The 15,195-nt window shown below is 34.4% G+C and overlaps 1 protein-coding gene across 1 annotated transcript in view; it reads right to left on the bottom strand.

The window, feature by feature from the left end:
* The window catches only part of LOC117784995 (zinc finger protein 2), an 88,122-nt gene that overhangs the window by 18,700 nt on the left and 54,227 nt on the right, over positions 1-15,195 (bottom strand). The window contains exons 2-4 of the mRNA XM_034622904.1: positions 7,632-9,661; positions 3,588-3,769; positions 885-2,738 (exon numbers count right to left, since the gene is read on the bottom strand). Coding sequence (XP_034478795.1) covers positions 885-2,738; positions 3,588-3,769; positions 7,632-9,631 — 4,036 coding nt within the window. The 5' untranslated portion in view covers positions 9,632-9,661. The remainder of the gene's footprint in view (positions 1-884; positions 2,739-3,587; positions 3,770-7,631; positions 9,662-15,195) is intronic.

The following is a 15,195-nucleotide window of genomic DNA, read 5'->3' as shown; positions in this document are numbered from 1 at the left end:
TACTTAAAAATCATAATATGTATTCCTCCTATTTTTAATTACTTTTATTTATGGGCTATTTAAAATTTTCCAAAAATTACCGATTTTCTTAATTTATTCCTTAAATCACCCATTTTTTAATTTTATTTTTTTGTAAATTTTTGTACAACTTTGAGCTCTCATAAGTTTGTCAAATCTCAAACCAATTTAAATAAGTAATGTCAATTTAAACAGTATTTGACATCTAAATTAATGCTGCACTAAAAAAAATTTTTTATTATGGCGTATTTTAAATTTTGCTAGAACTACCCATTTTTTAATTTATTCCTAAAATTACGAAATTCACAAATTTTTTTCTTTGTAAACTGATTGAAACCCTAACCGAAACATCACTTTCTTATTATTCTAAATCCGAAAAAATGAAATTACTCAAACCGATATAGCCGATTAGTAACCGATTCATGTATAACTGTTAGTTTCTTGTACAGTTCAGTTTAAATGCAACTATGGGGTTAAGCGGTAATCATCATTTTTCAAACTAATATGAATTTTAAATTTGAAATCAAGGAATTTTTGTTTATATAAAAAAGTTTTTACTTATTTTTTTTTTTTTTTCTAACCAAAATCATATTGGTAAGCAAACCAGTAACCGTTCGGAAGCCAACCAACAAAGATATTGGATAACCGAAAACCGAAAACCAAAATACTAGATACGATACTCGATTCGGATTGAAACCCTGATAATAAATATAGGCATTATGATGTTATATGTTTGTTGTATAAGAATTATGCAGGAGTTAAAATAGTAAATTTCCAAAATAATAATGAGGAAAAGTCATCTGTGTTTTAGTTGACAATAAATAAATACAAAAAAAAAAAATTGTAATATAAAAATGTTGACTCACCTTCAGCGTTGCCAGCGGAGAGTTTGTCGGTGACTTTAAATACTTCGTTTAAAGCAATCATCTCAAGGTTCTCACTGCGTCGTTGAAGGCAAATGAATTGCTCGACCTGCATATGCCTCAGACCCTTAACATGCAACACCATATCGTGTAGGTTCTTGGCTCCAAAGTTGCATAGCTGACAACAAAGGACTTTCTGAGACTGCGACGGCGACTGCGACTGAGACTGAGACTGAGAGTTTTGTTCCTGCTGATCCTCCAGCTGTTCCATGGATAGTTCTAACGATACCTTTCGCATACGACTTTGCTGTATTAGATAGAGCAAATGTTGGAAGATCATTCGCATTGTGTCGTGTCGCATCTGTTGAGTGTGCAACGAAAGCTTCTGTATTGAGTTGGTGTGGAAGTCACAGCAGTTGCACTTTAATTGCACCACATTTGTGGCAAGCTGCGGCTGATACTGCAACTTGTATTCAGTTCTCGAGCCGCCCTCGCGTATATGATTGATAAAGTTTAGTTTTTGTAAATGCTTATCCGTTTTACTGTGCAACTGAAAGTTGGCCTTCAGATTCGTCTTATAGTTGCACAATCGGCATATATAGTTATTGTTGTGGATGACCATAATGTCGGTGGAAGCAGTCGGGGATTGACGGGATCGATCCAACAGCAAATGCTGATTCAGTTCATCCATATTATTGGTGCTAAAGCTGTCACAGATCAGGCAACTATATAGAGCTGTTGGCCACAATTCCGGCAAGCTAGTGGGCTGTGATAATTGCTCTCCTGATGTCTCTGCAGTTGATGCTACCGTTTCATTTATAGCCATACCCATATTCATGCCCATATTCATACCCATTCCCATATTCATGCCCATTCCCATATTCATTCCCATGCCCACTCCCATTCCCATTCCCATTCCCATTCCCATTCCCATGCCCATTCCCTGAGAGATCTTCATGGGTTGTGGTGAGATGGAGAATGAGAATTGGTCGGGAGTGCTCACTGGTGATGGCGATGTTGGCGACAATTTGCTATTTACTGCCGTTTGTTGCTGTTGCTGTTGCTGTTGTACTGCATTTTGTTGGAGCAACTGTATCATTAGTGCCTGATTGTAGGCAAAATCGGCCAAAGCCACCTCTGGACCAGGTAGAAAACTATTGGCATTTGCTCCAGCTGCAACTCCAGTTGCAGATCCAGAAACAGAACTTTGCTGCTGCTGCTGCTGTTGCTGTTGCTGTTGCTGTTGCAGGAAATTTAAGGCCTGGATGTGCTTGATATTGTTCTGGAGTACGGCCATGTTGTGCGTATGTTTCTCACTGGTCATATGGATGCGTAGATTTCGAGCAACCGACGTCTCATAGCTGCAGATGTCGCAACGGAACGAGGGCTTCGGCTTGATGGAACCACCCGATTGTGATTGTGATTGTGATCCTGATCCTGCTCCTGATCCAGGATTACTCGCACTACCCACAGTGCTACCTTGAGCAGTACCATTGGCACTAGAGCCGGCATTAGCTGTACCAGCTGCTGCCGTTGCTCCAGCTCCTGATCCTGATCCTGATCCTAATCCTGATCCACTTCCAACTCCAGTTCCCACTCCAACTCCGACTCCAACCCCCACCTGGGATGATGAAGGACTGGGAAGCAGGAGCTTGGCACTCGCTGCGGCTACTGCGGCAGCTGCCACCATATTCTGTGAGCTGTTCAGCTCCTGCATGTTGTTCAGGTGCTTGTCCGACTGCATGTGAATGGACAGATTGCCCTTTGTCGTAGTCGAGTAGTTACATATCTCGCAGCGGTATGGCTTATACCCACACGAGTAGGACTCTCCCCGCGCTAGACGTGGATGCTGTTGACCTGCGATCGGGTATCGATTATCGATTATCGATTATTGAGTATCAAGTATAGAGTATCGAGTATCACATAGATCCATCACAATTACATTTGCATTTACCGAGAATGAGAATAATTGAAATCGTTAGCGCCATTTTCCCACAAATCGCCTAAGTGTAAGCTAAACAACTTTATTTCACCTGTAAACTTTTAACTGAGTACTTTTGAAAAAAAGTTTAAAGATAAGCCTTAAAGCTTTCAAAAATACCTTTCTGTAGCTGCTGTGGCTTGGAAACTGTGGTCTTTCATTTTAAGCGAGTTTTGGCTCTTTCAAAAAGTCGTAAAACAAAAAGTAACGAATAAATTCTTATCATCAAATCTCACCTTTTTTAATGCTTTAATACAAACAGACAGACAAACAAAATTTTCATGTCAATTTAAAAATCGATTTTGAGCCTCTAATTTTTTCTGTTCTATTTAATTGATTTACATTTATTTATTATTTTATTTTAACCAGTTGAAGATCTTTATTGCTTATGGTTTTATTCAATAAATCAACAACAACTAAATACTTTTTATATTTAATTTATTAACCCAACTTAAAGCCTGTATTTTCCTGTCTATTTAGTATTTCTATCAAAAAATTTGATTTTGTTTTTTATTAATATTATATATTAACGGTAAATCGTGTTGAACACTAAATAATCGACATAAATGTTAACTTTCGTTAGTTGTGAGCAATAAATAAATATTCTTTACCAATTAAGTGTTTATTTCATTTATCATATGTTACCATTTTCTTGGGCTTGCAATTAAATATTCTCATATCTTAAGATTCTTTTCCAGTAGTGTAATCAGCTTGAAAATTCTCACCTGCCAAACAATAGCCACAAGCACTTTCGCCATCCGGATGTTTCTCACGCATATGGATCTCTAACGTCTCCTGGTATTTATAATGCCAATTACATTGCGGACATTTGAGGGTCTTACAGGAGTTACGGGTTGACATCTGGACTCCACTGTTTAGTCGGGCCGAATTCAACAGCATCTCACATCTGCAACAGCAAACAAAAAACATATTAAAGAAGAATAATTGTAATTCTAATAATTAAAGCATTTATTTAAATTATAATTAGGTTATTTCAATATTAGGACAGTTTATTTTTAATATTTCAATATTTATCTTCCTGATAAGATCGACTAGTATACAATTTTAAATAATTTAGAGATCAGATACGATGTGCTGATGAACTAGCGAGAACAATAATGAAATAGCTCAAGTAAAATAAATTAAATTGAAGTCGCGCTCGGTTTATAGGGGCTACAATCTGAGCATTGGAAATCTGGCACCCATCTACGTATATGTTATGTATGGATCCCAAACAAACATTATCCATTTTAATTATTTAATTTGAATTCGAGCCGTGACTTTATTGTGTACGATTGGGAGATGGGAGAACACACAATAGCCACACAATCGTCACCCCACACAAAAGTGTTGATGAAATTTTATGGATCTCAATAAATTGCGACAATTGAAGCTGAAGAGGAGACATGAATATACATATATATGCATACATACGTATATATGCATATATGCATATATAATATGCAATACACACATGTCATTTATTAAGTGAAATCAGCGCAATTGGTCTAATTTATTTTAGTTAAGCCTCCTCGCCCTTGTCCACATATGTTCCGAAGCCCTCCGATGCCGTCTGCCAACTTATTCTCATTTCCCAAGTCATAACAGCAGTACACAGTGACTTAATTTACATATATGCTCGATCTATATACTATATTTATGTATATATCCACAGATGCGCACCATATAAATGTCTTTTATACAGGCACATTTGTATTATATGTTGCTGTAAATCAAAAATGTTTGTGGACCTCTAAAAAACATTTTCACATGTACTCGTATAGATATTATTTAATTATATAAACAAACTGAAATAATAATGTTATAAAAATTAAAATATATATATATGACATATCAATTATAATTGTTATTATTATTTTGAATTTATCATTTAAAAATATGAAAATTTCTATTTGAATATTTATTTTAAACTTTTTTTTATTATAAAACCAACGAACACAATATACAAATATACTTATTTTTTAAGTAACGGTTATAAACAATATGTCAATCCTAAATTCTAAATTAAACTTAGAAACCATCACATTGGTTTATTTGATTTAAATTTTGTGCCATAACTTTTGCTAATTTCCCAATTTCGAGTCTAAATTCTTATTATCACTGCGGACGGCAGATCCGTTAGTGACGAAAGCATCACGAAGGGTGCAAAAGGCGACTAACAATATATACAGCTAAGTTGGAAAATTTGCTACGACTGTCCGATCAGATCGAGTTATATACAGATCGAAAGGTTTAGTCCCAATTTACAAAATGGCATACTAAAACATTTTCTAATTCACCGGGGTCATGAGATACGGGGGTGTAAGTGGGAGGGAAAAAATTTAAATGATTGCAGCTAATGGGGCTGTTGGGGCCTTTTGGTAAAATTTTGTATTTTTTAAAAATTCTACTTAATTGATTGATTCTTCAATTGATACCTCAATCACTCAAATCCGATAACTGGTTCAAAAGATAAATAAATTTGAAAATTTTAGTGGACTTCTCAAAATGAAATGAAAAGTTAGTTTCTTTGTTTGTCAGTTTGTTTGTTTGTATCACAGCGCTACAGAAGCTTAAATGTAATGATGGGGATTTATTCCTTTTCGAAAATCTAGAAATGTTTGTTCTACGACTTTTTGAAAAAACCGCTAGTTTAGCGGGAAAACGCTAAATCCCGGTAAAATTGATCCCTCAACAGTTTCCAAACCATAGAAGCTACATATATGTTCTATATACCATTGGAGAGATGTGTTTGGGGGCTTTTTAATAAAATAAAAGCTGAAATTGGCATTCGGCAATGCGCAAAAAGTAATTTTTATGTACAAAGAAGCTTACCCTTTTTGCTCACAGTGCACAATGCCATTTTTTGGTATTTTTTTTATTAATTTATATTTTTATTTGAAATTTTTAGATTAAACTCAATTTTGTTCGTCACAAAATTGGATATCAGAAATTTTGGGGCTAGAAACTGCTTTCGTCACTAGACTTTTACCTCGTATAGAGGTTTTATTTGTGGGATTCACGATAAACCCGTTGATTTGATTTCAGTGGCAAATATTAAGAGTGGAAGAACTCCTGTGAATAACAAGTCACGCCGTCATCTGTCAAGCGTGCAATCCAAAATAAAGTAGTCAATGTGTGCCCACAAATTTGTATAAGGAAATCCCAAGGTTCATTTGCGTTTAAATGAACAATCGTCATTGCTCGTGGCATTATTCAGGGCTATGTCCTACCCACTCCTAATCCGAATAATTGTACATCCCATGTATGTGTAAAATTAGACTAATGAGTTATTGTGCTGCGTTGTGAGTTAGCCACATTTCAGCGAGATGAATGAATCCCTTTGAAAAGTTCGGAGCAAAGTTCAAACAGCAGCAATAATTACGCATATTTCGCAAAAGGCCGTACCAAAAAAACCCTTTCGCATTGTCAGCACGTAACTCTGTCCCCGTTCTCTGGTCTTTGGCCTCTGGTCCCTGTTCCCTGTTCCCTGTTCCCTGGTACCCGTCCTGTTCAATGCCCAACCCTGTTGAGTTTGCCCGGGAAGGGACATCCCCAGTCTCGGACAACCCTTACACTAATGGCCATAGCAAATGAACCGCCGACGGCACTTGTTTTCTCACGCTCAAATTGGTAATATTATGCTTGAATGACATAATTCCGATTGCAGTTGCTCTTCTTTGTTCCCGCTACTCTGTGTCATGTCATATTAGCAAATAAAATAAATTTGTAAGTATGAAATGTTTTTAACATAATTAACAAATTGCAAAGGTTCCTTAAAGACCGATTGAAAACATATCAAATACCGTATGAGCTTTGTAATTATAAAACAAATAAGATCTTTAATGTGCTCGACTTAAACAAAAAATCGTAATAAAATCAGTTGATTCATTTCAGCAGGATTCTACTTGAATTAAGAATTAGTACTCAAATTTGAGTTGGAATCAAAGTGTGAAAAGTGTTGAGCCTTTAATTGACAACCCGATGAATTGGGGAGCAAATTACAAATTCTTTTGTCATATTCAGAAAATTTATTTTCTATAGTAAAGAAAATCGCCATAAAATTAGAATTGCCGTAAATTTAAGAAAAATTTGATTATTTTTATTATTATTATTATTATTTTATTATTAAGTTCAATTTTTCGGGTTGGTTTTTTAATAACTAAAATTTTTCTAAAATTTGGGGAAATTTCCTTTGTTTGGCTGCTCAGAAGTCTTTTATTTATTTGAAGACGAATAGAAATAATTTTTTTATTTGAAGAAATATTTTTTTAAAGATGGAAATTATTACCCTAAAATACAATTATTAGGTTTAGTTTTTCTGAATCTAAAATGTTCCTACAACTTAGGGCAATTTCCCTGGCCAGAGGTATTTTTATATATTTGAGAATAAATTCAAAGATATAAAAAATAACAAAAATTATATTAAAAAGATCAAAACAAAAAACAGAAAATAAAAAGTAAAAAGAAAAATAAAATAACAAACAAAAAAAAAAACAAAATAAATATTGCATCGCCTTGAAATGTAAAAAAACTTTAATAATTTTTTACAACCATCCCATAATTTCAGAAAAACTATTTCTAGATTTTTTAGAGGAACAATTGTCAAAAAGTGAGGACTAGTAATCTTAGTCGCCTATTTTAGGGCACTTTTCTAAATGGTAGTGTGAAAATCGAGTGTTTTAGGACTATATATATTTTCTTTTTATTAGTTACTTAATTGACTTCCTAGCAGTATAAGAATATTTTTTAAATTATTGTGCACTTACCGAGCGCAGTCGACACCTTGAGGACGTCCGTTGATGTGCTCGGAGCAGGCGCCAATTGTGAAGCTGGAGGCAGTAGGATTACCAACACTGGCAACCGATGAGGCGCTGGGCGAGATGGGCATGGACGATGACAATCCCCCACTACTGTTGTTATTAGGTGATCGTTGAGGTTGAGACTGTGATTGTGATTGTGTTTGGGATTGAGATTGACATTGGGACTGGGACTGTGACTGTGACTGTGACTGTGGAGTTGCCGGTGATTTTATACCCATTAGTGGTTGAATTTCCATCAGTTCACATGCCTTACAGTCCACTCCCTTGAAATCTGGATGGTCCGAGCAAGTAGTTGGGAACTGAAGAAGTTGTTGCTGCTGTTGCTGCTGCTGATGTTGTAGTTGCTGCTGCAGAAAGTCCGTTAGTAGTTTGACACCCCTCGCATTCTGTTCGTTTGCCAGCGCTGCGAGGGATGCATGAAAGGAACTGAGATGTGCCTGAGCCTGAGCCTGGGCCTGAGCCTGGGATTGTATCGGTGGGAAGACGCCTCCAGTAGCAATCACTTGTTGCTGCTGTTGCTCCTGAAGCGACAACAGATGCTGTTGCAATATATCCGCTGCACTGGCATCGGCATCCAAGTCCATAGGTCTCTGAGCTGAAGCTGAAGCTGATGCTAAAACTGGAGCTGGAGGTGAAGACGGAAACGGAGACGAAGACGGAAACGGAGAATCAGTAGGAGATGGAGGATCGTTTGGACTGCTGGTCCTGGCTCCTTGGCTGCGTTTAGTTATAGACTTATCGCTACTTATATTATCAGTACTAGGCGCCTTCAGATCCACCAGATCCAGAGGCGAGTCATCACTTGCTGTTGCTTCCACCTTGTTCTCATCTAATGTCTCCGCTGGTTCTGGTTCTAACTCTCTGTCTGCCTCTGTCTGTCGGATTGTGGAGACAGGTGAGACACTGGATGAGATTGAAGATAATAATGAGGGTGCCGGTGTTGTTGTTGTTGTCGTTGTCGTTGTCGTTGTGCTTGTTGTTTTTGTTGTTTTTATAGGATTATTAGTCTTTGATGTTGCTGAATTTAAGGAACTAAGTTTCACAGTTGATTTAACTGCTACTTTAGGTGCATCACGATCATCTCGATCGCGATCATCATCTTGATCTCGATCATCATTGCCGATGCTGGCATTATCGGCTGATAATTGAGAAGCGGCAATATCCTGATCCTCCATTGACTCGACAAAATTACCGCCACTTCCCGCATCAACACCAACACCAACACCAATACAGCCAATACCGGCTGTACCAACGCCTGTACCACCGGCTATCTGGTTAACATCCAGGGGCTGGAGGAATGAGATTTGCGGCTTCTCATCCATATTACGCTGAATGATGGCACTGGAATATTCGCGATTTAGAAGCTGCTGCTCCAGCTCCTCCAGATTGAGTCTGTGCTCCGTTTTCGCATGCAAACTAAACGAATTGACGTTGCCAAAGGACAATTTGCATATGAAGCACATTAATATCGGCTTCGATCTGTGCTTATTTGTCTGAAAGGCAATTGCTGGATCCTGACAATGTGTACTGGCATCTTGGGCGGAGACCACACGGAACGAATGAATTTTCGGACTCAGCTGGTAATCGGTTTCAGCTCCAGCTCCAGCTCCAGCTTCAGCTTCAGTTTCAGCTCCAGATCTAGTTCCGCATCCGGGTCGGCTTCCGTTATCCGCTTCAGATTGACCTTGACGCGATCGCACTCGATCCTCGCTCGATTTGATTAATCTGTCAGCTCCTTTCCCACTTCCAACCAATTGGGAGCGTGTTGTAGTTGTGTGTATGCCTGTGGGCGTGGCTGTGGCTGTAGCTGTGGCTGTGGCTGTGGCACCGCTTGAACTTAAGCTAAGGCTCGAGACAGTCGCATTGCCTGCATCGATAATAAACGCACTTCCATCAAGATTGTATACTATTTTCCCATTGAAAGTTTCAACATCAGAACTGGACATTGGAGAGCCGTCATTTGCATTATTGGACTGCTGAAAGTAAAGAAAAAAGTCAAAAAACAATTAGCGGTGACAATTTAATAAAATCATTTACTTATCAAGCTTAATTCATTTAACTAACTTACACACATACTTTTCTATTCTTATAGACGAAAGTTGTATGTAATTATACTTTAAAATTAAAGATGAGGCCGATCTGAATGTATCACCACATTTCTCCGGCTAAAATCAGAATATGAAGAATGGGTAATTTTATCCCCGTTAGTTAGAACATCGAAATTTAGAATGTAGACTCCTCTAAAATTCTATCAAATCAAATATATTTTCAATTTCGGATACTTAATCAATACAGTATGTCAAGTTATTGGTTTGAAAAACTCACACATTTTATTTTAAACATATAAAATTATTCTTTTGTTTTAGTTTCTCTTTTATATTGTATGTTAGTTCATGGAGTGGGTTAATATTGTATCTTTTTTAGTTAAAATTAAGGAACTAAACCGAAATCAATATTGGTTTGGTTCCGGTACGGAGCGCAACCACTATTTCGGTGAAAGGTATTATTTCAGTTGTGTCCCTTCGGTCCCGGAATCAGTATTGGTGTTACCTCACCGTCCATTTTCTCTACACACTTTTTCAGAGCTTCAAGCCATCATAGCTTTGTCAAATCTTATCCGATATCCTTGCGGAATGTCAATTTTATCATGTTTTGAACTAAGAATAACTAAGGTTTAACATAGCCTCACTTAAAGATCTTAGAAATATAATAGAGACAAACTTTACCGATTTATTTATTTATCTATTTAGAAACTTCCCTCCTTAAAATTATTGAACCTATGCCAATCAGTCATTCAGTCAACCAATCAGTCAATTAGTCATTTAGTCAGATATTCAATCAACACCAAGCAGAAAGAGTTTTTTATATATAGCGAAATGTGATTTTCTATATATGTTATACTATTTGCCAAAGTCTTCACATTCACAGGGTTATCGTAGGCATCGGATCATTTTAATGTCGTTTGGGTACAAGTACAACAACAACAAAAACAACAACAGCAACAACAACAGAGCGATGACAATAAAGGGAGAGAACGCTAACAATGTAAAATAGGTAATTACTTGACAATTATCTGAAATGCGTTTTACAAAGTGCTTTATAGCTATTTAATGACAACTGTCTGCTCTGATGACAACTTAAATATGGTGTGCATATACACACACACGCATATATATATATATATATGTATATTTATATAGAGAGAAATTGCTTCTGTGTATGCTCTGAATGTAACTGCAATTTGCATTCAAAGCAAGTAAGAATGTTATGGTCGAGAGCACTCGACAAGATGATACCTTGTAAACAAGCCCCATTTAAAAAAATAAATGATTAAACAAACTTGATTTGTGTAGAGTGTACAAGAACCTATATAGCCGTTATGGCTCTTAGTCAAACCAAGCAATTCTTTAAAGGTAAGAGGTTAGCTTAATTTCGTTACAATGTATTCACATTTCTTTCTGGTACGAAAGCATTTTTTATTTATGTAAAACCCAATGTATCCTTACATATTTCATTATAACTTAATCAGAAAAAAATGTATAAAGAATATGTATAATTATTTGCAGAATAGAATGTAGTTTAAATGCGTATTAAGAGAGACAGGCTATAGAATGAATATACTACTTTATACACAGATTTAGAAGATTTAAAAATAAATAAAATATGAATATATTTAATTTATATATAATATATTTCATTAAAAAAAAAAACAACTTAAACTATTTGGGTTTACTATGTTCAAATTAACTTTGAAACTTTAGTATTTTTTAGTTAAATTATATTTAATTTTAATACGTTTTCTTTTTAAATCTAACATGACATATCTCTGGGTGTAGCTAAGCATGGAGTATTTTAATTTATTAAATGTACATATTTATTGGGGAATTCATAAATGGTTTGCAAAAGAAGACGACCACAAAATGAAATAGACAATATTTAATAACCGTTACCAGACCATCGCCATAGGACCGTGAAATGTCCTATTATAATTGCGTGCAATGTTATACGAGTAGAAAACGATGTGCATACGATGATGATCACGATCATTCATTCTATTACACTTGTTTGAGTTTACACTGAATGGAGAAAATGCGAAATTTCATTTGCTTCCCCAACTAAAGACAATAAGTAAAGTAATACAAGTTTTTTTCAAGAAATGCATAAAATTAAATTACAATAAAAAGTTATAAGACAATAATTATAATAATAATAACAATTCCTATTTATTTTATTTGATTAAATCTTTTTTTAACTTTTTTACGACAATACGGCTATTAATAAAAGTTTGTATTTTTTATTTTTTTTATTTTGTCTAATTGGTTTGGGTGTTAATTCAATAATTTATATTTTTAATGTTTACATTTATTTAATTATTATTATTATGTATTATAAAATGTATAAAGAATTTGAATAAATTGAATGAATTAACAATTGAATGAGTGTCTTCAGGACTAGGACTAAAAGGTTCTCTCAATAATACCTTGGGATTCACAGCCTTTGACATTTGGATATGAGAACAGAATTAGGTTGAATATGCAGTAAATATTTTTGCCAATATCTTGAAGCCCGTTTTGCGGCAAATTACGAGTTAAGCGCATTGGCGTCAAAAAAAAAAATAACAAATAAATAATGAAAAAAAACAGTATAAGGAAAAAGAAAACGAACAAGAACAAGAAAGAGCAGAAAATTATGAGGACCCAAGGTGTAATGAAAAGACTTTGCAGATATCTACAACATGCATTTTGACTGCAGACCTGATGAGTGCGTGGCGTGGAGTTTTTTGCATACCAACCAAGACACAGACACAGACACAGATACAAACACAGACGAAGACACAGATACAGATACAGGCACGACTGAGGCCGAGTTCGCAGTTGTGCAGTTAAAGGCACATTGAAAGCCAAAGGCAAAGCCGCATGCCACTCGGATGGTGGTGGTTGATATATCAGGGAATTTGTGTGTGGGTGTACTGCATAAGCAGAAGACAAACTGAATATAAACCAGTTAAGGAATATGAAAACAGATAACGACTACTCCACACACACAAAATAAAGACGTAGCAACAACAAGGCGACTTTAGCCCGAGCACATACACTGAGCCGAAAATACGACTTTGTTATAATTATTATTATTTTTTTTATTTTTTTTTTTTTACCAACGAAAAAAATGCGTTTTGTTCTAGATGAACTTCAATATTATTTGCTATTTGCATTAAAGTTTCAAACTTAAAATTTATTCGAAATAAATTTACAAATTATTTTTATCATTAATTTTACAATCTATAGTTACAAGAAATACTATAGTTTGCTTTTTAACAAAATACAATTTCTCTTTATTTACTTGGACATTTACACATATATTTATCGACAAACAAAATTAAAATATTACATATAATTTTTTTTCTTTCTTAAAATTTATCCAAAACAATTTGTAACGAATCAAGGTAAAGTTTAAAATATTTAATAGATTTAAATTATTAAGAGTTAAAAAAATATAAAAAAAAAAATGATATTAAAAAAAAATTTATGTTTTAATCAACTTGATAAAATGTAAAATGTTTTGATGAGTGTACATACAAACATACCACAGGCACCACGACTGACACACGTACTCCTACCACAGATTTAGATATATAAAGGTAAAGGGCAGTTGGTGAGAGGAAGAAGAGAGAGGCGCGTCGAGAGAGGAGAGAAGTGCTATTGATGCAAGGAGAACCTTGACTTGCCTTTGTTTTGTATACAGTCAGAAGGAGGCACTGAACTTTTCTTATTTGCGAGTACGATTATGGTAAGTCTGTCTGCAATTCTACGCCCAATGTGTTACCTTAACGTTTACCTATACCTATACCTATACCTATACCTATACCTATACCTATACCTATACCTATACCTATACCTATACCTATACCATACCATACCTATACCTATACCTATACCCATACCTATACCCATATATACCTATACCTATACCTATACCTATACTATATATACCTATACCTATACCTATACTATATATATATACTATACCTATACCTATACCTATACCTATATATACCTATATATACCTATATATACCTATAATATTATATTTATATATATACCTATACTATACCTTATACCTATACCTATAATTTATACTATATATACTCTATATATACTCTATATATACATACTCTATATATACTATATTATATATATTATATATATTATACTATATCTATACTCTATATCTATACTCTATATTATATTTTATACCTATACCTATACATATTTATATCTATACTCTATACTCTATACTTATATACTCTATACTCTATACTTATAATTTATACATTATACTCTATACTTATATATACTATACTCTATATTATATTTATACTCTATATTATAATTTATACTTATACCTATACTTATAATCTTATATATACCTATATTATACTATACCTTATATACATACTCTATATACCTATATTATAATACCTATACCATAACATACCTATACCTATACCTATACCTATATATACCTATACCTATACCATATTATACCTATATATACCTATACCTATACCTATACCTATACCTATACCTATACCTATACCTATACCTATACCTATACCTATACCTATACCTATACCTATACCTATACCTATACCTATACCTATACCTATACCTATACCTATACCTATACCTATACCTATACCTATACCTATACCTATACCTATACCTATACCTATACCTATACCTATACCTATACCTATACCTTACTTTGCATTTTGTGATCATCATTAAACTGTGAAACTAATTGAGAACTTCTGGTCTGAATTTTTATTGCCTTCTATTCAACGAACTGCTTTCTATCCGCCTGATAAATGGATTATTATAGACAATGTTCTGTCTAAGATTTTATGGATGAAAGTTCAATTGACAAACTAATTTTCAAAGTTCACTGATCCTAAGTGATGCAAAATGTTAAAAAGAAAAGAATCTCTTTTAATTAATATTTAATGATTTCTGAAAAAAAAAAAAAAAGTATGTCGGAAAGATAATACGACTACTCGACATTTGGCGGATGCGTATTGCCGTTTTTATTCACTTCAAATGCTCCGATCAGAGCTGTGACATTGACAAAATTGTGGAAGCATGTGACGGAATGTAAAAACAACGCGAAGTTCTGACGGAGAAGCTAAGAAGTTAATATGACGAAATTGCCGAATTTGAAATACGCTTTGTATTTGATTCTATTTTATTCTGACTGAATTAAATTAAGTAGATTTTAGTCTAGGGGCAAAAGTAACTCCATGCCCCAAAAATTTTGATATCCAATTTTGAGACAAACTATATTTAATTTAACATATAGAATAATTTTAAATAAAATATATATATATATATATATATTGGCTTTCGTTGTCTTCGTAAATAACTAAAATAGGAAGACGGTACAATGTGCATGTGTACAATGTACATACGTAAGCTCAATTTATATGTATGTATCTACATAATATGCATTCAAA

This window comes from Drosophila innubila, chromosome 4 (genome assembly GCF_004354385.1).
Source record: "Drosophila innubila isolate TH190305 chromosome 4, UK_Dinn_1.0, whole genome shotgun sequence".
Classification (NCBI taxonomy): domain Eukaryota; kingdom Metazoa; phylum Arthropoda; class Insecta; order Diptera; family Drosophilidae; genus Drosophila; species Drosophila innubila.
This window is presented reverse-complemented; position numbering and strand designations above follow the sequence as displayed.